We start from the raw sequence: 24,721 nt of genomic DNA on the forward strand, positions 1-24,721 counted from the left end.
TTTTTAAAAAATCTGTCTAGCTGTTCCTGTGGCCTCCATTACTTATCAGCAGAATGGGAAAAGTGCACTTGCATGAATCTGCTAAGACGCAGCACTCTCATCGCCCATCCTGTGCTTGTGTCCAGCCCCAACCTGATACTGACTCTTTTTACCACAAGTGTATACAAATACCTTGAGCAACTATTCAAACAAACAAAAGCTACAAGCTGAATTACCTTGAAGAATTTCATGTAAACCTATTTACTATTATTTTGCTCTGTCAAAGGGAGAAAAAAGAAAGAGAAGCTCTTGTTCTGAGTGTCCGACCCACTTAGCCCGTGGTGTCAGCTGTCTTTTAAAAGAGACGAGTTCCTGCCATGACATTACAGGCTGCAGAAGCCTTATGTGCTGGTTGTTTTGTGAGAGTGCCCAGGTGCTAAGACATTTTTTTACCGGAGGTTTCATTAATACATGTTTGACACTGAGCCGAACCAGAAAGAAATCTATTTACCTTGAATGTTATCCCTCATATTACTGAGCTGCTGCACAAGCTGAGTAGCACGGTTGTTGGTCTCCATGGTTTCCTTCTGTATCAGTAGGCCTTTGCTGGATGCTTCATTTCCCTATGAATAAACCATGTGAGCTAGACATTAGATTTCTTTTCAGATCCATATGCATATGTGAAGATGAGCAGTGTAAACATACATTTCGCTTTCTCCTGATGAGCATGTGAAAGTCCATTTATCATATAAAGTGGTATTTACAGAGGTGTTTGAAGTGAAGGACTGTCTTGTTGGTATTATCAAAATTGGAGAGACATTAAAATCTGTCCTGTATTTATCCATCATTTGCTGCAATCAAATTGCCATAAATGAGGTACAGTTGTAAAACTCCCATCTGCCGAGTCTCGTAGGCATTCAGTGGGGCTGGCTCATTTTGCTGGGTATGGTGTTTCCTGAGTAAGCATATAGACTGAAGAATAAGGTGTCAAGCTCACAACCATTTTTAGATCAGTGTCTCCCTCAAGGGAGGTCTCCAGCTCTGCAACTTAAGAAAAAGCACGAGGGTTCAAAATACTCTGAAAGGCATAGCCACTCTCCTGTACTATATTACATTGGAGGCTGTATTTTGCCTTGTGGTCCTTCATGTGTAAGGGAAATGAAGAGTTACCATGCTATAGTTATCATCTTTCTGAGAAGGTCTGTCACTTTGGGAGTCCTTAGATTGAATTTTCACTGGTGTTTCCCAGGAAACAGAAAAAAAAAAAAAGAGAAAAAAAGAGAAAAAAAGAAAAAAAAAAAGAAAAAAAAAAGGAAAAAAGAAAAAAAAAAAAGGACTGCTGTGCCATTGATGTTTCCTGGACTCTGTGTGTGTGAGGGGGTGTGTGTGTGAGCTCTGTGTGTGTACATGTGTAAGTCCACACCACACTTGCTAGTGGTAAGGTGTTTGATTTACAGTCCCCGTTGGGGCTGCATCAGCAAAAATTCCCACTGTAAAATTAGTTTCTGGGTTTGGGGTGCCCTGACACCTCATAAGCCAGGAGATACTTGGCTGTTGGCGTGCTCACGTCATGCTGAACGCGGCTGGTGACCCAGGACGGCGGCTGCTGCTCGGGGCTGCGGGGGCGGCAGGTGGCACCAGGCGGCTGGGCCGGCACCCGAACAGAACGAGCGAGAGGGTTCACGGAAACGTTTTCATTTCTTTTCTATGCACTTGGGCTTGGGTTTGGGGTTTCTTTGTTTGTTTTTAGTCTTTGAAGGGCAAGCACTATGGGTTCTATTCGTATTCCTTTATCGCTGCCAGTGGTTCTTGGGGATGCTCTGTTGCTCAGCGTGGCCACTTCATGCTTATTTTAAGCAACTTGTTATTGTTTTCACACACACTTGCCTTTACGTAATACTCCTTCCTTGCCAGATTTTTAACTATTCAACACACGGGGAATTGCTGAGACAGATTTGCTGATTGCCGTGAGAGTGATGGGAAACACAGCAGCGTGAGTGAGGGAGGCTCTTAGGAACCCTCAAATTCCCTCCGATGTACAGAACCTCGTCCTGAAATTTCCTAAGAGCACAGGAAGGAAAGGCGCTCGGCTCCCCAAGTCTCTGCCAAACATTCAGGATCGAGCTACGTGCTATTTTAGTTTAAGCTCATCCCAAGCAGACTCAGGGAGTTAGAGCTCACATTTACTCTTCCCATTTAGCAGGAGGATTTACCTACAATCATTTTGCCTTCGGGGTTTAGAGGAGAATCTCCAGTGACCCCTCAGACACGGGGATGTGCACATGAAATGCTCTGAACAGAAGATGCAGCACATCTCTGCAAAACCCACTCAAGGCCCAAACACCCGTTTTCCATAAAAGAGCAAAAAAGTTCAATATATTCAGAGTTATTACTGTGGTGTTCCTTCCACTGGGAGAGTCTGGGGCCATTATTTCCCTGCCTTTACAAGCAATCACAGGTATTCATGTGGAATAACATGGAAACACTGGAAATTAGCACGGACAAAAGACCAGAGGAAACGCTGAATTTACTGGTTCGGGGACAGTCAAACTGAGGAATGAGCTAAGAAATCCCCAGGTAGTACTGAAGATGACAAAATCATTATTATGCAAATTCACTAAATATTCCTAGAAAACCTAATGCCTTAATCGTCCTGCCTACAAACTACACAGAGGGACACTGAGGTGTGTGAGCTCTGCTGGATTTTCAGAGGTACAGAGGGGGGAGCGTGTGTGGGAGCTGATTTAATCAAACCTCTCTCGAACACAGGCATAGTCTGTGTAATTCTGCAGTGCTCTTTGTGCTAAGTAAGTGCTGATTAAAAACACTCAAGCCCAAATTTGCTTGTCCACCTCTCTATGAAGCCCATTCTCCTTTGTGTTTTTTTCTCCTACTTGCTCCTGCATTTGAGTTTTAATCTAAGGTATAATTTTAATTTGTCTTGTGAAGGAATTGGTAAGTGAATATAAGGTCTGGCATTTTGCAATAAGCATGAAATATACTCTAGTCATACTACAGCTGTTGTTATCTCTGGGAATAACAGAGTGATGTCTCTCTCATACACATATATATATAGCTATAGATATATCTTAGCAACAGAAAGATGTTTAATAATGTCTCTTTAAAATGCAGGAGAAGCAATTTTGAACCCTATTTCTTCTTTTAACATATATCATATCAGTATTCTTCCAGGGTGCAATGAAAGTGCTATGTGAGCTGAGAGCAGATAACCTTAATTTTATAGCCTAGCAATTGAATGTGGATGCAACATTTATGATTACAATTGTGTTAAAACATATCTTGAGTGCTGATCAGGCTCCTATCTCAGTGGGTAGGTGAAAAAACTTTTAAGCTGGCAGTTTGGTAACGTATTTTGAAGTGTCTAATTGGGGCTAATTTAATTTTATGAGAGCATACATGTAAGATATAGTACAAATACTCCCAAAGTCAATCTGAATTAGTTTAGTGTTTGTTACTTTGCTTAATTAGAAATCAAAATGTGAAACAGAAAGGCAGTGCATCTATCTCAGATCAAACAAGTTATGTAGGAGGGTAGGGGGGAACTCAGATCCTGAGGGGGGGCTTTTTGTGATTGGTAACAACCCCCTAACCACATTCAACAGATGTTGGCCCTACATCCTTCCTTTTCGGGGAAGAAGACTTGATAGGTCATTTATGCTTTTAATTTAGAGCTAAAGTAGAAAATTTAGAAATAGAAAACAGCAATAGAAAGTTCTCCCAACTACCTTTCAGGGCACTCCCACTCTTGTATGGTGAACCTGGAGGTTCAGACTAGATGTTAGGAAAGAGTCTACCGAGAGGGTGGTCAAGCACTGGAATGGGCTTCCTAGAGAGGTGGTTCATGCCCCATGACTGTCAGTGTTTAAGGGACATTTGGACAATGCCCTTAATAACGTGCTTTAGCTTTTGTTCAGCCCTGAATTGGTCAGGCAGGGGGACTAGATGATCGTTGTAAGTCCCTTTCAACTGTAACTATTCTATACTGACCTCCTATGCCAGCATGTGAATATTACAAACCGCAAACCGTCAGAGCTCTGGCAGGGTGCTGTAAACAAACCTGTTCATCAAGTGTTGCCGCCTCTCTTAGGAGGTCATTCATTTCATCTGCAGTATCATCAACCTCGATGGTCCAAAGCACAGCATGGTTCTTTTTCTTGGACATTGCTGCCTGTGTGTGTGTGAAAAAAAGTCAGTGCATCTGAAAACAAATTATTTCTCTAGTGAGAACAGGTATTTAAATTTACAGGAATGGAAATTCATAGTTTTAAATTACATTAAAAAATAAAAATAAAATGTCATCAATGTTTGTACCTGGAGATGGGTGGTAGTGAGGTTCAGGTCATTCAAGCGCTTTTGAGCTGCAACACCTGTAGAAATGCTCAGTAAAGTCGATTTGCTTTCATCGATAGCCAGAACTGCTAATCGGATGTCATCTGTCAAATCCCAAATACATTTATCGCAGCCTGATAAGAAAATAAGAGAGAGTAATTTTTCTTTAGGTTTGTGTCAGTTAACAGCAAATATCTTAAATTCACATTATAGTGCTCTTGCCCCATGGTGGTCCCTCTTTGTCATTGATGGATCCTGATGGATACCCATTTTTCTTTCACTTTCATCCGCCCACTTCCAAGGTCCCACAGTACAGTCACGATGCTTCCATCTGAGCAGCACCAGAAGGGACTGCTCTGAGAGGCTGCCACAGCCGCTCCGTAATCAGTAGGGGGAGAGGGAGGGAGGGAGAGAGAGACAGAAGGTATTTCCTGGCTATTCCCAAGAGGCTCTGCATGTTTGTGGCCCAAAGAACAACAGATGAGGGTCAAAAAAACCCAACTTCATTTTGTCAGAACCCAAAACTCTGTTTTTAAAATTTGGTGGTATGAGAAGTACGGATGTCCAGCAGACGGGCTCTTGGCTGCCTATCTGATTAGAAGGCAGCTTCTGAAAACACAGTTATAACATGTTTGGAACACGCTTGTGCAGAGCTATATCCTTGTCCCTGCTGAATGCTTGGAATACCACCTTGGTTTTAGTGGCACTGGTGCCACTGCTAAATGCAAGAGACTTAGGTGAATGTGAAACAGAGATTCCTACAGAAACTTTTGCTCGATATTGGTCTGTATTCTTGATGGCAGCATCTGCCAAATGTTTTCCTTCTGGTTGCACTCCCAGGCACACAACCCTCTCTTCTTGGGAGTCAGTTTAGGAACCCATGTGCGCCACATGGTCTGCATTATACCACAGGCATAATTATACCAACATTTAAAAAAAATCTCAGTGGTTACCACTAGTTACACCATAGTGTTTCTGGAAAGTCCCCAGGCTTCCTATCATTAGAATAGGGGAGATGATAGTGGAAAAGCAACTGACTGATGGATATATGTCAAATTGTCAACAGTAACAATTAATATTAGATGTACAAATAAAAACCCAGAAATTTTATGCAAGATGGCACAGATAAAGTTGTGATGGCAGATTTTAGGGCCAGAATATTATTCTGCAGGCACCGTGTCTCAGTCTATAGAAGTGTCTTTGGTAATATTTCCCTACTGCTCCGCAGTTTGTACCTCAACATTCAGTCTGTATCAGAGTTGAACGTACGCTTGTACTCAGTCAAGCCAGAATGTGTTTAAATACTCAGTCACCGGGGCATTGTGCATATTCACATGTTTAAGCGCCCTGTGGGACCAAGGTCAAAGTGCTGAGCCCACTGAGAACCGAGCTCTTAAGTTAGCATTTGTAAGCATCTAAAGACAAGAGCAATATTAATTTTTGGTGTTCTCATGACAATCTTCTTACTGATGGTTGGGCAGTCTGTGCCAGTAGAAACTTCAGGACTGTCTGCGAGGCATTCTCCAGTCTGGCTGTCACACATTCTCCCTCCACAGTTACATTCTGGGGGAAAAAAAAAGGATTTTTTGAAAGAAGAATCTTCAACATGTACAACCTGCCTTTCCCCTCCAAAGACTAGTGAAGTGATTGTGCGTAGGATTGTGCATGGATAGTCAAACCAAAATCAAGGGCTTCTTGGAACTGATTTTCCCTTCAGTATGTAGAAAAAGGTGCTCTTTGCACTGTGGTCGAGTTGGACCAGATAAAATATGAGACAGCAAACAGAACCAGAAAGCCTCTGCTGAGGTGACTTGTTTGAAGCTTCCCAGCTGGTCACGAGCAGAGGCAGCGAGGCCAGAATCGCCCAGCTGGGCCATTGTGCATCACCGTCTGGAGAGGGTGATGTTCAGGAGGTGGGCTAAGGAAAGCAGTACAACTGAAGTTAATTATTAGTTACAAATCTCTCCACAGACCTGTGGAATTTATCAGCACTGTGTCAGGCTGCCACTAAATAAGCTTTCCAGCTATCAGGGATTGATAGTGGACTCCAATTCCATCATCAGCTTGAGCATATCAAAAAGTAAATATCTCCTACCACTTACAATGAAGAATAAATGAGGTTTTACATTTTTAAAACTTGAGTAAGCTACATATTTATTGCCAGCACAAGTGGCTTTTAAAAAATGATAATTTTTAATCTAAAGTGTCTCTCTCAAGGTTTAATTGGCCTTTTAAAATATATTATTTTAAAGATTAAAATATTCTTGGAACGCTTTGATAGAATAACAAAAACTGAAGGAAAACATAAGAACAGCAGTGACTTATCTGGAACTCATTTTGCTCTTGTGATTCATGGTTTCAGCAGAATCTCATATAACAAAATTGTTTACTGCCATTTTATTGCAGCCCATTCATTGTTCTCTATGAATTACCCTTGTGTTTACATTCCACATTGCACATTCGAGGAATTATCAGGGAAAATGTGTAATACAGCTTCAAAGTCAACCATGATGCACTAACATTGGAATAATTCTGTGTAACTGAACCAGTGTTAATGGAACTACTCAGTTTTTGTACCATTGTGAGAACAAAATTTGGTTATGAATTTTGTGGGGCAATCATATTTTGACCTCACCACAATCTGTATGAACCGCATATCTCCCAGCTCTTGGATCCACAGTTTTTAATTTGTTCTTTCTTTTGTTAAGAAGTGAAAGAAAAGTCTTAGTTGAAAGCAGAGATTTCTCTATATCACAGCATCTAGGCTATCCCCAAAACAGGTGGCAAGATTTCAGTTGCAAGATTAACATTTGCATGAGATTGGTGCTCAAGAAAATCAAATGGTGTCCTCTTATTTAAATGGATAACTCTTAATTTGCTACACAAATGCTTATAGTAAATTAATTTCAAAGCAGTCCTGACAATTTTTCATCTATTTGTTTAGGAGGTACCACATTTTTAGTAGGGAATTAAGACTTTCAATGATACAGTGGCTTACTAGTGGAGTAAGCTTCTAAATTTACCTTTATTTCTGAGGACGTTTGTGGAAAGTTTTGGAGTGTGGCTAAAGGACACATTAACCAACAAAAATTCATGGAAAAGAAGCTGAAAACTACTATCCACAGCTACACAGATTTTGCCTTTTGCTCGAAAGAAAAAGAAATTATCTTAGCTGGACAGAGCTGTTTGCTTATTTAGTTCTCTGGCATTTTTTTGTTCTATATACCCTTTCAGGTGCTCCGTGGGAGCCACGTATACAGACTCTTGTTTCTTACACTAGTTTCTTTTCTGTATTTTTGTATTTTAAAGAAGGTATTTGTTTTATTTCAGAATCAATATTTTTCTAAATAAGAGTTCCTAATTGCTCCAAAATGCCAAAGTGTAAGCTTGCTTTGTAAACTACCCAAATAGTTCGGATATCATGGACATATCAAGTGGTGGTGCAGGCAATCTATGCAGTACTGTCAAGTACAGCACGTTGTGGTGTTTAGCAGAAATGAAGATGAAACGAGAAGTGTGTAATTCCCTGAAACATAATACTTAAAAATCAGGATTTGCTAGAGTCAACTACAAGATTAAATTAACTCCTAAATAGAGAAAAGCTGTACCTCTCACAACATATTGAAGTGCCCAGGCACTTTCTATTTTTAGCAAAGATCAAACACTACAAGGAAATCTGCTAACGAAGAGAATTATCAAGTTGATTTATAGTCTGCATGAAAAACCTGTGTAGAAAAGTCCTGTGCACCATGAAATCCCACTTAAACTGTACCTCAGAAATGTAAATAATACCAAGGCATTCTGGCTGTAATTCCTTCAACTCCTTAAGGGCGCAACCCAAAACTATACTGAGGTCATGAAAGTGTGACTTAACTTCAGTTTAGAAACTCTATGTTCAGAGATGCCTTCCAAAATTATGTCTTCCCTAATCTGCTTAGACACTTGGAATGCCCTATAATCCTCAGACTTCTGGCAAAGCTACGCGTAGCTGTGTGAAGCTCTGCTTTTGCACATGGCCAGGGCACGATTGCTGCGGTTTGCCGAGTTGAAGCGCTGGGTGCGTTTCTCCTGCCTCGTGGCATTCAGGAGCCCGGAGCACCTCAGAGGTCTGAGTTGGGTGCGTGCGTTGGCTGTGTCATACCTTTGAGTCAGGCTGAAAGCTAGGACTGATTCATCTCCCCCATTTGTCTTCTGGTCCTTGAGGGAAGGACCCTGGGAAAGGGGTTGGGAGGGAGCCCCAAGGTCCTTGCTCTGAGCACCTGAACTTGCCTTTAGCTGTGGCTATTCCTCAGTGCTTTGAAAGAGGATGTAATCTTGTCTCCCAGAGCCAAAGCAAGGACAAAGGGCATGAGGCCAAAGGCCTATTTGGATTGAACTCCTTGTAAATCAGGAGAATAATTATATCAGAGGATGTGAACCTCTGTGACCGCTCTGTGTGGATATGTTTTGGTAAGATCTTCTGGGTGGCACTTTACCAGACGCTGGAAGTAGTCATCTCTGTGTGGAAATACAGTAATCAGCAAGATTACACAGACACATGGGAAAGGCAGAATACAGTAGCAGTGTGAAATCTAGCATAAACTGAGTGGGGATTGGGTCAGGCCAGGAAGGATGATCCTGTTCCCATAAAAACTGCTTTCAAGTCTTGAAGTGCCATCAGCCTGAGTGGTCAGGTGGGCAGTGTGTGGTGTGAACAAACACAAAGGTGAAGTCCCTGCCCAAGCAAAACTTAGATGCAGGACACAACAGTGCCTACATTCATCCTGCCCAGGTGTTTGAGATGTTGGGGTCTGGGGTCTGAGACTTCCTCGTGGGCAATGGAAAGAGGGCTAGTGCCGGGGATGATTCAACCAAACAGGCATCCAGCTGACATCCCACCAGCTCGGTGGCCAGGAGCACCCCCTGCCTCCTGGGGCCACAAGTGCCCGATGACTGATTCAGGCAACGGTGATCTCTGGGAGGTCATCTGTAGACCGTGCTGTGCTGCATTTTGCTCTGCTCAACTAAACTATTGACAATACCTGTACAGTTTTTAGCGAATCTGGCATCCCCATAGTAACCCGGAGCGCATCGTTCGCACTTGAACCCGGTGGTGTTGCGCAGGCAGTTGCGGCACTGGCCAGTCACTTCATCGCAGTCTTCAAAAATCAGGTTTGGGTCTGAGTTGCCGCTGCAGTCGCATTTTTTACAAGTGCTTCCAATTAGCAAAGGGTTCCCGTAGTAACCGGGGGCACACCTGAAAGGAAGAGCAAGCCCAGAGATGACGAGCAATGACATTGCCATCTGCGGTATCACTTTTTGTCTGACCTTATCTGTGTCACCGGGAATTGATGACCGTCTGCAGCAACTAAAGGACAGAAGGCAAATTAGGAGCTGTATTCCTGCAGAGGCTGTTTTGTGCTCTAATCTCAATCTGTACAGTTATATATTTTCCCCTGCTTGAACACTCCTGGTATCTCAATCACACCAGTCTGCGTTATTTTTGTGCGTGTGTCTTTAGCAGCAAAATGATTTGTTTCCCATTGTTTTAAAACCTATGACAGAATGACCTTGGCAGAGAGGCAGCTCTAGGGTTTATTTCGGTCTCTTTCAGCTTTGGATCTCACCAACTATATTGTGTTATATAGGAAACTGAGGTAAGACACTGCATTTCATGATGCTGAACCTCAAGAGGAAGTTCAGACCTTATTTTCATGATGCATATAACAAAGTACTGAAAAAGGTTTATATAAATAATTCTATAGTGCAGCATTGGGGTGGTTTCTGGGTTTTGCAAAACAAAACAGGCACTCAGCCAGCCTCCATTTTTCAGATTTATTTGATTTTAGCCTGCTGGCTGAGGGCAAAAGGCTGAGAGCAGCCACCAGCCCAGGAGAGGAGGATGCCTCTGTTGGTTTGCAGAGGGAGAGATGGAGGTGGGTAACGAGCACTCCAGGGGAGGCCTGAAACACGTCCAAATTGCTTTGCAGGTTATGTCACGTTTGGGAAGCATTTCTGTTGAAAAATTGCTACATCTTAAAATGGAAGACGTGTTTGAAACTGTAGTGGCTTTTGAACGTCTAGACAAACCAGCGATACCTAATGTTCCTGTGTGACCAGTGTCCCTTAGCTAAGGCATGAGGTAATAGATTTGATGTCCTCGTTTAGAAAGAAAGGAGAGGGTTTCAGTTAAAGGAGTTTCTGCTGGTAGCAGGGAGCGTGCTTAATCCTACGAGCTAAAGGAACTTTTGCAAAACAGCCAGTGAGGTGAATAAGCCGGCATGGGAGTGGACATGCTGCAGCTCACAGGAGCAAATCCTTGAGCAAGGGCTTCTCTGGATGAACTGGTGGCTGGCGCAGCCTGGAGCAGCGCCTGACGGACTGGAGGGGTCAGCTGGCAGGACAGGGACAACCCACGCCATTCGTGGTGTCACTGCGGGGTGGCAGGAGGGTCCGTGACCCAGCAGCCCAGGGCACAGAGGTCAGGGACTCATAGCCCCAAGGTGGGAATGAAGAATTACTGCAGGGAGGTGGATAACTAGCTGGCCTAGCAATTGCTGACTGAAGAAATCGAAGGACTGAATAGTTGTTGCAGTGATTTAGATAAGGAATAGTTATTGTATTTCATCCTGTTTTATCACCCTGTTGTCCTTGTCTTTTCTCCCATCCATAAAGTCCTGTTCTAAGATGCTGTTTGTTCTGCTGTTTGTGGGCAGGGAGGGTGAGTCCTCAGGCAGTTTTGTGTTCTGGGTTTCTGGCTGGGAACCTGAGCAGAGGTCTCTTGTGTCCTAAAACCTGAACATAGTCAAATCCAGATTCTGGTATTTCTGAATGATGAAAATGTGGGAGATCTGATAAGAGCTTCTGGTTTTGATCTGTTCCTATATTTGCTGATTTTTTTTTTAAACAAAGAAAGTAATTTCCTCAGTGCTGCTTTGTTCATGTTCCAGTCCTGAACCCCCACAGTAAAAACACATGAAATTTTAAGCATCTTAATATAAATCACTTGGCTGCCTCAAATACCGCTTTTGCCAATGGCAAAGACTCTTTTTGTCTCTTTGCAGCACTGCCAGAATCTTTGGTGCAGATCTTATCACTTGAGTGACCCAGATGTAAAGAATAAAAGTGTGACCTGGAGTTCTGTGTACCCCTCGAAGAACTGTGAATGCGACACGGAGAATAATGAGTGTGATTTAGCTGACTTTGGTGGAGTCACTCCCCATTCCCGTGAGAGTTAGAGCAGGCAGTGATGGGTAATGGTACTATTTAGTCATGACAAAAGTCTTCCTATAATTTTCAAATATTTCAGCCAATCTGATATTGTAGCATTTTTCCAAATTTCCAAATTTCCATATGTTTATGAAGTTTGAACAAAAAAAAAAAACTATGGATTTTTTTTTTTTTAAATTCCTTTATTCTGAACTCTCAGAACCTTGCAGTTTCTTTTTAATTTTCTGTAGTAGGTATTTTCCAAATGGTCATCTGTCTAATGTGGCCACCAAGTCACAGAAGCCACTGAGCAGCGCTGGGGTGAGACCAGCATTTTGCTTACAGCTATCCAGCTCTGGCTGTCAGCCAGCACCTCCTGAAGACTGTTCCCATCAGGCCCACGACATCTGCCCTCTCATCAGGGCAAGGTGATTTTTTGTTTTTTTCTTTTCTGAAATCTACCATTAGGTTCACTTGCCAGAAATATAGTGGACAGTTGCTCACATCCTCACAGATATAGTTTGTATGTGCTGCTTTTTATGACCATCTGATTCACTTATATTAGATATATCTCCTCATCTGGAGTAGCTGTCTGAAACAAATAGAAACTTTTAGAGCTGAAAATAAATGTGTCACCTTCACTTTCCCCTTCCCTTTGCCACTCAGTGCATCTCGTAGGGCTGGACTGTGCTTGGCCTCTTGAATCGCTGGTAGCATGTGAAAATAGTAGAGGCTGCTGGACGGAAACATACTGCTCCATCTCTGCGCTTTATGGCCTGAAAAAGTGGAGGTCTGTGATAACTGTCTTTTCCTCTGTTGTATCAATAAATGGCTCTTTGTTGCTAACAAAGAAAATTTCCTCTCCCATAATAAAGCTGCTAAGTTATCTTTGTTTCATTTTGCAGCCATGTTTGCTTCCTGTAATTATTGGCGAGTAAGAAATTAACTTCCTCTTCCCTGGTAATGCCAAAAGAACTTTTTTTGTCTATTCACTTTGGACACTAAAGTATTTGTTCAGTTATCTTTTTTAACATTTGGGCATTAACAAAACCTGGATTTCATCCGCTACCACCTTAATGCCTTATTGCTGAAGTTCAGGAGCAAAATGATTCCTTCCTAAATTTCAAATTGGGAAGCTGGTTTTCTCGCTTCCTAGCAAAAGCGTCTGTGCTTTCACAACACGGTTTGCTGGCAAACATAAACCGGATAGGTTTGTGCCAAACCCCTGGAGCAGCACAAGGAAGCCTCCTACATGAACGCCAGAGGAAACGGAGCAGATTGCCTCCCGGGATGCTGCTCTGGAGATCCCACGTGTTGCCCGTGGAGGGGTGTCCTGCAGCTCGCTGGGAGGGAGGGCTGTGAGCAGGCCGCAGCTTTCCTCTCCCCGGGAACACGAGCTGCTATTTGGGCTGCAGGGACTGTCCCCTCTCGCTCAGGATCCCCTGGTCCTCCTGCCAGCACGCTGACAGCGTGGTAGCTGCCAGTGGCGCAGAGAGCGGTGGCAGTGCCCAGCAGCAGCGTACGCGAGGCAGGGACTTGCTCTTTAGCAAGTGGACGGGGACAAGCAATGCATTTCTCATGAGACTTCAAAAGGCTTTTCGTCGTTTCTGACACAAATGGGAGCAGGATCAGGAGCCGACCAGAAGGAAAGTCATGTTTGCCACTGCTTGCCACTTACCCCTGCAGTTAGTCAAGGACTTACCACGGTGGCTGGGACAGGCAGATTTCTTTCTGTAGCTTTTTCTAAGCCATCTATGCAGCTTTGCCTTCCTTGAGACAGATGCACTGTGTCAGGCTGGGTAGTGGCTATTAGAAAACAAAGCTGATGCTATTTTCTGCTGTTACTCTGCATCTGCTACTTATTTCATAGGATTTGAATTGCTTGTAGTCTAGGCTGACATTTTAATAACCATTAAGAAACCTCCCTGACCTTTTAATTGTCTGCATTATCCTTTGTGTATAAATCTGACATTTTGGAAGAACAAAAGAATACAGCCATAGGCCTGGAAACAAGGGTGGTTTTTTTTTTATTTTTGTGCCATCTGTCTAAAGGGCTTTCACTATTGCTGTCACCGTGTTAGTGATGTGGAGGTAATATGCTGATGTTTTTGCATCATCTGTAAGGGCAAAAGCCTCATTCTTTTTTTCATCTCACCTTTTTCATATTGATTTCTTTTTGCATCTTAAGCATTCCCTTTCCCCCTTCTCTGACAGTTACATTAAGTATAATTTGAATTCAAGACTTATCCATTAATGAGAGTGGACTGAAGTCTTAAATACTTCAGGGGCTTTAAGAAAAAACAAAATGAGGTGTTCAGGAAGGCAGTGTCTGAGCCATCCTATACCCCTCAGTCTTTGTGTTAGAGCTGTTTTAATTTATTGGCTGCCCAAGGAGAATTTCTGAATTATAATCAGGCCTCTGACATTCATTGAAACATCATCCCTGTGTGTTCATAGCGAGTAAGATGGCCCTTTACAAGATAGGAGAGTAAGTTACATTTCTGCTGTATAGCTCCATTTATTTGTGTACTTTGTTATTTAGAGAGTATTTACTAGAAATAGTTTATGGACATAAGGGAAAATTGAAAAGCAGCACTGGCCTATGGTGGTTTGCTTGACTATTGAATCGTATCTGTGAAGTACATTTAAAATTTAACTAAAAAAGCTGCACCTGCTCATTAAGTATTTGACTAGATAATGCATTTTCTCCTTTGCTTTTGAAAAAATTATTTGGCAGAAGCCTGCTCTGTGTTTTAGAGTGGTGAATTGCAAGAGGCATCTATGTTATTTTTCATTTCAGCTGCTGTTTCTGATTTGTATTTTGTACTTTGATTTGTAAATTGTATTCCTTTTAGAAAGATCACCACATGAAGGTATGCATAGTGCAAGAACTCGATCAAAGTCCGTCAGACGTACACGTCTGTCTTACCCTGACATGTCTCCACAGCAAGTTCTTATGGTTTTTAGTAGGAACTGAATGAGATCCTTTAAGAGACACTACTCAACCTGATGAAAACACATGCACGAGAATTCTTCCCTGTGTGGGAAGATCCCCTCAAAGACTTCTGGACTTCAGTATTGTTGACTAGTAAGTCATTCTGTTTGTTAGTTTCTTACCTTTCACAGTTGGGTCCTGCATAGTTTTCCTTACAGACACAACGCACGCTTCCACTTTTTCTGTAACAGGAGACTGCAAAGCTGGAATTTCATTAAAATGAATAGTTAGCATGCAATGGCAAACACTTGGGACTATTTCTTTACTACAGTATGGACATTTGCTGTCAGTGTGAGTCTGGCTCTTGGTTACTTAGCACTGAATAGGTATTCTTAAGCTCTGTGTGTTACTCACATTATACTCCTTGTTCAGTCTTTTTAATTTGTGTAGAAAGCACTAATTAGTGTATAGCACTATGGAGCTTTATAAATACAGATACATGTAAGTTCCTGTCTTGCAGTGTAGATCAGACACACATGTGGGTTTTGATACACATATTTTAGACAAAGGACTTTTATGATAAATGTGTATGTCATGTGAACCTAATTGCTTCCTATCTCTTATTCTAAGGGGTGAAATATTGCTTATGAAAGACGCTGCAGTGAGCACTTCAGGAACGTAGTCTCTGGAATGGGTGCAGCAGTTTCCTGTGCAAATCCTACAGTTTTCCTCAAATCCAATCTGGAAGTACCAACTGGTGAAAACTAACGTGCGTGCCATCCTCATTTACAGCAACCGAGGCTGCTCTACCGTCTCTCTGAATAAGCCTGAAAGAGTCTGGGGCCTCTGCTGTGACCAACATACCAAGTAGTGACACTGATTGGAGTAATTTTCACTGCCGTGATTCTAAATCAGGGATTCCTTTGCTTTCTTATGTTTTCAGGATTTAGCAAATGTGTAACTAAAGGAGTAGCAGCAGCCAGATGTGTAAAGTACAAATTGTATACGCTTCAAACACAGTGACGGACATGGCTTAAATATATTTGCAGGAAAAAGACATGCAATCCTAAAGATGTTTCCAGTTAGTTTGCAATATGTGTGAGTAAATGCCTGCCAGCACTGGAGTGTGACTGGAACAGTGAGTGGCAGCAGCTGCCAGCTGCGGGCCCATGGTTGCTAAAACACGGGTCCCGAATCGCACGGTGCTGGGCAGCTGTGGCCAGGTTGCATCCCCTTTGCACAGAAGGACAAAAGACTCGGAGCAATGGGAAAGAGCATGATCCTGATGTTTCAGGAATGAGCAGCATTGAAAGATGACCAGAATTCCTGCATATTTTTAGTTCCCGCCAGCATTTCTCAGCTGGTGGGACAACCAGGGTCAAATAAATCTGTGTCTGGATCTGTGCTGTCTTAAAACATTTCATATGACCAGAGAGAACATAAAATGCGATTCTTCTCACAGAATTCACAAATTAAATTCAGTAAAGCCTTTTTGAGAACATATAGAGAAAATCATAACAGTTTGGCAGCCCTCCTCTTCTTTTACAGAGGCTAATTCCTTCACATAGTTGAAAAAAACCACACTGTGGATGTAAGTTATGAAATAAGACCAAAGCCTTCCCCAGGTTTCATATTTTTTTGTGATCTTTAAGGGAAAAAAGTTCATAAAATTCCCTCAGGTTTGAAATAAAGTAACATCTGCTGGATTGTAAAGCAAGCTCTCTCCTTTTTCTTTTTTATTCCAAAGAGATGACATTACACTTCATGTGTAATGTCCAAAAGTTATTCCAAAAGTTCCAAGGATAGCAGATATGAAGATAGTCTGGCCAGAAAATCTAGACACACACAGATGAATCCCAACAAAAAATATGTGTCTGGTGAGTCTGTCAGTTTACAGATTTGGTCACTTTGTCTAACTATTATGGCTGGCTATTTCCAAAGCAAAACAGAGTACAAAACAACATCCTTTGGATGTTCTTTATTTAAGGCATTCAATGCTTCTCTGCTTTCTGGTAGTTATTGCTTTGCCTTAATATAAATGGAGTAGGATTAATGGAGGAAAAATAAAAAAAAAACAAACCCCAAAAAACCCGGTTGTTCCTTGAATTTAGTTATGCAAGGCTGAATGTTGCTCAATCATTATTATTTGTCTGTTCCAACCCCAGCTGAAGGCAATTGCTGTGGTCCGATCTCTCTCATGCAAGAAGCTGAATAGGCAATTTCTGCATGTTATTTAAAGAGGGTTAGGAGGCAAATTGGGATCAGATATTCCTTTAACTACTGCCTTCAGGACTTTTCCAAGGGAAAACCCTGAAAAAATGAAGTGGATTTTTACTGGGGTAGTTTTAAAGGGGTGACGTATCATAGAACATAGAATATCCTGAGATGGAAGGGGCCCATGAGGATCATCGATTCTAACTCCTATATTGCTGCTAATGTTGGAGCATCTGCGTTCAGGCTCCAACAACTTTTGTTGTCCCTTTCCAATCCCATGCTGCTGTCCTTTTGGGTTCAGGGCTTCTTTATCTCTAGTGGTCTGGAATAGGAGAGATGTATGTCCTTAGCAGAAGGGCTAAGGAGTGTGTCAGGCTCTGCACCCATCTCCCATAGCACTGGCAGAGCCAGCCTGTGGCTCCGGTCCCTCCTGGTCCCACTGCACCAAGCCCTGCTGGGCTGGTGGGCCGGCTGGCTCCCTGTGGTGGGGGGGCACTGCTGCAGAGCCCAGTGGGCTGTAGGACTCGGTGGATGCAGACCCAGTCATGATCTCTCAAATCGCACCGTAGGGAGGACAGCCTAGACATTTGCTTGATGGCTGCGCTCAGTAGGGACTGGATCTCATCGTGCGGTGGTGCCTCAGGCATGTGCAGCCCAGGTTGTGGTTGAGAGAGCTGCTCCTTACACCAAAGTGGCTGCTCTGTGCCCAACAGGTCAAAAAAACCCCCCAAAATCCACTTTCCTTTGCTAAGGAAAAAACACTGCTTCTGACTGTTGTATTTCTACTATTTCTGGCATTACAGCTACTACTGAAACTGGAGGAAGCGGTCTGCTTTGTCTGTGAGCTTGCCCCCTCCTAAGTCCTTTCAAATGTGAGCAAAGCCAGGTTCTTCCCCTGTCTCTGGAGGATTTTGTCTCTAATCCAGGCAAAGCTGCAGTTTTTCAACGATAGCTGTTCTCCACCCCACGGCCTTCCTCACATGTCTGCAGCTCACTGCGAAAGCCAAGAGGTGATCTGCGGGACTCTGGCCGGAGTGATTTTGCTCCGTTGCCATTTTGAGCCTGTGCCACTGAGCAGCTGAGCAAAATGCGGCTCATCCCACCTTAAGGCTGTATGAGTAATCCTATAGCAACTGCAAACAAATACAGTGAGGAAATTCCCCTTTGCTGAGAAGCCTTGCTGAAACTGAAATTGGAAACAACACAATGGGAGTACGTATCTCGCTAGAGAACAGCTTTAACCCATTGGCAAGTATTTACTAGCATCTCCTCTGTGCACTATAGTAGGATTTGCATAGGTGCTGCTCTCAGAGCGCAGACCTCAAGCAAAAGGAAGCTGATAATTTCTTTCATCTGCATTATTGATGTACCACTAACTGTTTCTAATAGCTGCTGGTCATGGTTTGTAGTTATTTGTTTCTTCTGAAGGCACAAAGTGGCTAATAGCTGGAGCTCTTTGGCTTGGTCTTTGTTTTCTGTCAGGCTTCAGAGTTTCTTACCCAAAGGTATCTGGGCATCAGCTGAAGGGCACCGTACCTGTCACAGGGTTCTCCAGCCCTTTCCTTTTAACTATTCCTGTACTAACCAGATCCAGCCACTGTTTGCTCAGGACTCTGCCTGGCTGTGCTTTTTCATGGTTGGTTTAACCATCCAGAGGTCATAGATTGATCTTTCTGTCTGTCTGTCTCAGCCACATACATCCCTGATGCCCTGAGGAATTTGTCTTTGAGGGTTTCTTGAAAGTAACCACACAGCTGAATAATCTCTCCTACATAAAAGAGGGAGAACTTGAATTTGCTCAAATATTTTCTCCTCTCCCTTGGTAAGAATTGATATGAGCACTTAAGGATATTTTACACCTTCTAAATGAAATGCTGTTTCCTGTAGTTATAAATGTGAGCAGCTGGTAGACCTCTTATTTTCCCCTGGCTGGGAAAGGCAGCAGCCTTTGTCTCCTGCGTCCGGGAAGGGATGCTGACCCCACCCCGGAAAGGGCCAAAGCCAGCCCAAATCAAAGAGAAGCAGAGACTCTTTACATACTTGGCAAGTGCTGGCAGGGGGCAGGGACAGGGCTGGCAGAACGTGGGCACTCCTCTGACAACGTCACCAATGAAGCCATCTGGACATTGCTCGCAGTGCTGTCCTGTTGTGTTTCTCTGGCAGTCCTTCAGTGCAAAGAGAGAGAGTGGTGAAAGTTAAACAGAGGTGCTGCCTAATTTGGAAAGAAATCATTTAGCTGAAGACCTGTCCAGCCAGACCCCGATCCTTCAAGGCATTGACAGATGAAACCAAACCAGCTAGCACTGCTACAAATGAAAATGCCATAAATGATTACACTGGCCAGCCAGCAAGCGTTGGCAAGGTGCGATACAGGGCAAAACAGACATATGTGCTTGCCAGATGCTGGAGCAGAAGCAGCACTGCTGTCGTCAGAGATGTCAGGGGTACTCGGGTGGAGCTGGCAGCCCTGTTTTGAGCTGCATGTGCCAGTAGGAAAAAAATCCCCTTTACTGACACCAAAACAAAATGAAAAATATCTGCAGGTAAATACCTGTATTGGCAGGGGGAAAAAGGAGTTTCCTAGAGAAATTAATAGGCCACAGAATGGATTCAGAAAGGATTCAGGAGGTGGATGCTGGTGGAGTACGAATCAGAGACTTCAGAAATGGGCCAGGCTAGGTGCCCTCCCCAAACAGCATCTGCTATTGCCACTGCTGGGGACCCAAGATGGGCTGCAGAGACCTTTGGTTTGGCCCTGCAGGGTACCTCTTGTGCTACGTTCAGAGTTGGCACAGGTGCTAGGAAATGACCGTCGTGCCCCAGTTTATTCTCCAGCGGTCATTTAATCCCATCACAGAAGTCGCTGTGTTGTCAGCAGCTGGCGGTCCCTGGAATAACAGGGAAGCTGGGTGTAGGATTTCAGGAGCTCCCCGGCACGGGGCAAGGGGCACCTTTTGGCCTGTCTGTGGCCACAGCTTCTTCAGCAGCGCCAGCCTGGGGGTGGGTGAGCTTAGTTTACTGATTTTTCATCTAAGCCAGTCCCTACAGGTTTGAAACTCACTTTCTACTCCAACCATGGTGTGCTCTTTAAAGAAAAGAGTATGAGAAGAGAGGAATGTGATTAGGGAAGATGTTTAAAGAAAACAAACAGTCAAGTCTGACTTGCACAGGCATTGCTAAATGAGTTTTGTGTCCGAGTATTGTAACTTTGATTTAGTGGCAGAATTTTGTCCTGGCAACATTGATGTTTTGGGTTTGGGTTTTTTTTTTTTTTCCTAAGTTGGTGTCCAGATATCATCAATTTGCATTGAAAAGTGTAATTTCAGTAAAGGACACTCCCTTGTGACAACACATCTGATGTTTTCTTTAGCCTATATTCCTCATTTGAATCCCATTAAAGCCCCCCCAGATAGGACTCAATAATTTAGTTCAGATCCTTTTTGATTCTAGAAGACTTTGCTTATGTTGCTGCATTTTTGATAGTCATACAGAATCTATTGCGCAGCAATTAGTTATTTCTACAAAGCTGTAATTTGGCCAAAAAGAACTCTACAGCATGTAGAATATAATAAGGAAAGGAAAAAAGTCAATTTCTTTTTCCATGGGTCTTTAAATAGATTAAACACCAAAAGTTGTAGAGCTAAAGGTGTTTTTTCACAGTAATATTTGCTGTAAAGAAGAGAGTATATAGTATACAGAAAATCAGAAGATTATTTTAACTAAAAGGCTCTAAAATACAAAAAGCTTGACTAGGAGGAAGAGGAGGAGGAAGGAAACTTGGTGAGAGCAGGGAAGCTGAGAGCAAGTGAGGGCAGAGCGGCAGGCAGCTGCTGGGGAGATGTCCAGATCTCACACAGTGTGAGCCAGAAGGCACTGGAAGGCTAATACAGTTTTAAAAATAGTTTGCATTTGTCATTATTCGATGAAAAGGTGATTTTAATGTACCACAAGAGAGAGATAAGAGCATGGGCACTGAGGACTCAAAGGGAAAGTGCAATCCTGTATCTGAAGCACAGGCAGAGGCCTCTGGCGGGCAGCATTCAGTTGCAGCCTTCACCACGCTCTTCGTTTGTGCTCTGAGCAGCTCACTTCACCTCTCTTGTCCTCAGCTCTCCAAACAACACACGGGTATTATCCGAATAAATCCATTTTTGGTTTCCAAAGCTCAGATACTATTGTGATGAACAGAGCGAGGCAGCAGGGGAGCTGACGGTGCTCCTTAAATCTGCAGTGTTTTTCATCTTCTAAACCGAAGGGAAGTGCTAAAAGGCCCTTTTACCCCAAAGACCCTGTTAGCCGAGCGCTTGAGGCACTTTTGTCATTTTTCTCTGGTTAGTGATTACATAAAAGTGGCTTTATCTTATTTAACAAGTCAGAACTCCTGTGGGTATTTAGAATTATATTTTTACAGTGATGAAAAAGGTGTCCTTATATTTTATGTTCCATTAGCTTGCAACTCCAACAAAACTGCTAACTGCAGCGAGACCCTGTGAGACACCTCTGAAGGCAGGGAGGACACCCTCCCCGCAGCTCACGGATGATTCTCAGTGCCGGGTGGCACTGGCTTGTTAGTTTGAGAAAGATGTTTTGCTTCGGAATGGGTCACTTTTGACAGAGGAGTAATGATGAGGAAAAAAATAGAATTCAATTTATGGCAATTTTTGTGAAATTGGATTTTTAAAAAGTGCTTTGCTGTACGAGTTGGAAGGGCTGCTCTTGGTTTTTGTTTTGGTTTCCTTTGAAAAACAAGGAAGACGACTGAAATAAAATTCTCCAGAAAATACTCAGTGATATGTATCTTAGGACATCAAACACTGAAGTTTAGCAGCAAATTGCTGCCTGTCTTTATACAGAACAGAGTGAGACATGGTAAAGGGCATGATAACAGGTACAACCATGCAGTTAGAAGTATCAAAACTAGGCTTTATAATAGTCTGCTTTTTGTAGACTATGTTTCAAATTACAGTAAGTAAAAATGCTAAACTCAATCCTTCCTCACGGACACTTCAGCTTCAGAGGATGTAATCCAATCTAATAGCATCCTGGCTTTAAAAAGCTGCTATACGAGGATACAGCATATAATAATTCATCCATCAGTACACCAGCAGCAGCTTGTCAGATGACAGGGTGGCTGCAGTGTAATTTCCTATGTTAGAAAATGCATTAGCTGGTCCTACTACCCTGCTCTCACTGAGTACCATTCAATCAGGGTGAGCATTTCTACCTGGCCCTTACTGTAACTATCTATACTTTTCACACATGAAAAGTATGTGAAAAGATGCTGTGGGGAGATACTTGGGAACGGTTGTCAAGACAACTGCTAACCTAATATGATGAGAATAACAACAAAACTCAGTTCCTGATCCAGTTTGAGTCAACATACCCACTCTATGTCTAAGTTTTGGTTTGTAGAACTTGTTCTGCATTAATGACTGAAGTGGGAGCTGATGTCTTGCCAAAACCACCTGGCCCTCTGCTTTCTCAATCCGTCACTTGTCCCAGCTTACTGTGGGAAATGCAGCTGGGCAGACACGAGAGCAATGGCAGCCCTTCCTCGCAGCCTTGGCCTGACGTCCTGCGTGCCTCTCGTACAGGGAACAGAAACGGAGTGGTCACATGTTGGGGGTCACTATTGCAAGTTTTTGGTAGCAGAACGGTTAGGACAACAACTGCTAAGCTAAAACATAGCTAAGGGGGAGGGAAATATCTACATAGGAGAAAATGTAGATTTTAACTACTACTAATTTTTTTAAATTATTAACACTAATGCTTTTGACAACTAGTGCATACCAACACACTCTGGAGAAGAGAAGGGCTGCATTTCAGCACCAGACTGTACTGGTTAGCTTTCCAAACATGTATCACCAAGGTCACTATAGATAGATGTAGTCCATCTTTATAGAAAGAAACAGTGAGCTGTAAGCTGCAAGGCTCCTCATGAAGCCAGAAGTACCTAATAAGCTGGAGAGTTTTGCTAGCTCCCTGCTGCTTTTTGCTCGTGCTTGATGGATTGTTGTAGATCCACTGGCGATTCTCCAGACCTGCCTTGGCAATCATGTGGAACATATTATCCTCTCGGGCAGAACTGCCAAATCCATTCCAACCTTTCCACTCATCTGTAAACCCAAAAGCTTAAACACAAATCACTTAGATGACAATACGCTCTATTGTGAAAAATTCCATAAAAGGCTGGAAAGGATACCAGCGAATTTATTGTCTCCACCGTTATGATCCTTTGGCCTTTCTTGTTCCAAAAAGGTCTTATTCATTTATTTATTTACTTTTGAGTAATCTTTGGATGTCTTATATATATGATCAAATATATGGGACTAGTAACGACAAAACACTTAGCGATTTTTAGGTAGACACCAATAAATTTACCGTTCACCTTCTGCTATAGTGCTCTCTCCAGACTTGCTGCTTCTGCTTTATGAGTTTTCATGCATTTATAAAGATCTAGCCTCTATTAACAGTGGAAATATCAGAAAGGACACTGATAACTCAGTCCAACAACAATTTTGTCTGAATATCCAGCTTTGTAACTTTTAAATCCTTTCAACCTTCCAATCCATTTAACTGTGTTCTGGAGTCATTGCCATAGTACACTACAGTCACCTCGAGCGACTTCCTTCCTTAGTGTATGCAATCAAAGTTTTTAGTATGGTAAAGCCCTGCCCATTATACTACTTGCATACGGCATCAGAGCTCATTGCTTTAGACAAGCTGTTTCACCTCCATATGCCACTCATTTCAGAGCTGACCATCCTAGCTGCTCTGACGTTCTGCTCAACCGTCAAGTCATTTGAAGCCCACTCCCATATCTGAATTTTCAGACATTGAACCCTCAATGGAGGTGCTGTAAAGAAATAGCTCAGCTGTGGGTTGCTGGTGGGGTAGGGTCTGGGGATGGTGAAGGAGGCAAAATATTCCCTTCATATCTCCGTATCTTATTAGCAGTAAAACCTGATGGGCTTTATGCAGGAGAAATGCACATCACTCTGCCTGCAGACTGCCACTTCAGTTTCACCCAGTTAATATCACATATACGCATGTTTCCAAAATCAAAAGCTAGAGGGTCCTACAAATGACTTCCTTTTCTTCTCTTAGCTAGGATTGAGAAGGTTACATTAAAAGTCCAAAGTCTAAAATCAGTACAAAGAATTGGTGTTTCTTCCTCTACTAGCCTTACATGCATGATCAGATAATGAAGCTTTATCTGAAATGAAGCATTACTTGACATCTGTATTGTATTATATCATAATGGAGCTTACACTGTGCTGCCTGCTCTTCTAACACTTGGGTGATTTTCTATGCTAAAAAAATGGACTGAGTGGCTCTTCAGTTTTAATCACAGGACAATGTGATTGATTTCTACACCGGTTTTATGTGGACATCTATGCAAGAAAGGATCTGTCTGCAATAATTTCTTCTGTCTGGTTACCTAATGAGATTGTGGATTCATTGATTGTGTCATTCCATAAGCTTTTAAAGACTCGTGGATTTGATTTACACTCTATGAATAAGCTGAGAGAAGTTTTGAACCAGACCCCTAAGATAGATACTTATGTCAGAGGAAATTAAAGATGTGAGTACTTTACCCTAAAGCATTGTTAATAGGAGTTTCATTTTATTTGATTTCAAATTCAGGGCAGAGGCCAATGAAAATTTCATTAATTTGTATGCTGTGAGAACCACATTCACCAAATTGATTTGGAGGATTTCCATAATATGATGGTCTTAGAGCATTGTATGGACTCTGACCCTTATATTTCATCCCTTTTGAACTAGAGTATTTTTTCATTTTCATACTGCCTTGTTCATTTATTCAGTTCTTATAGCTTAGTTATTACTTACACTACAAAAAATAATTATCTACCAATTGAACACACTGTTATTATTACTTTCATGTTGTCTTCTGTCATTGTTAGCAGAGTTAACTTTAAAAAAGAATTCTTTTTTTTCATGTTTAAATCATTCCATTGTGTGAATAAACATGTAGACATAGAAACTTTTAACTTCGGGGAACATCAGTTCTTCTAAAGGTCTCCTGCTAAG

General features: G+C 42.5%; 1 protein-coding gene across 1 annotated transcript in view; it reads right to left on the reverse strand.

The window, feature by feature from the left end:
* Window positions 1–24,721, reverse strand: part of LAMA4 (laminin subunit alpha 4) — a 102,431-nt gene that overhangs the window by 50,923 nt on the left and 26,787 nt on the right. Inside the window, exons 3-9 of the mRNA XM_075747923.1 lie at window positions 18,707–18,831; window positions 14,635–14,715; window positions 9,351–9,565; window positions 5,797–5,892; window positions 4,312–4,463; window positions 4,058–4,168; window positions 491–602 (exon numbers count right to left, since the gene is read on the reverse strand). Of these exons, the coding sequence (XP_075604038.1) occupies window positions 491–602; window positions 4,058–4,168; window positions 4,312–4,463; window positions 5,797–5,892; window positions 9,351–9,565; window positions 14,635–14,715; window positions 18,707–18,831 (892 nt within the window). The remainder of the gene's footprint in view (window positions 1–490; window positions 603–4,057; window positions 4,169–4,311; window positions 4,464–5,796; window positions 5,893–9,350; window positions 9,566–14,634; window positions 14,716–18,706; window positions 18,832–24,721) is intronic.

Source organism: Balearica regulorum, chromosome 3 (genome assembly GCF_011004875.1).
Source record: "Balearica regulorum gibbericeps isolate bBalReg1 chromosome 3, bBalReg1.pri, whole genome shotgun sequence".
In the NCBI taxonomy this organism is placed as follows: Eukaryota; Metazoa; Chordata; class Aves; order Gruiformes; family Gruidae; genus Balearica; species Balearica regulorum.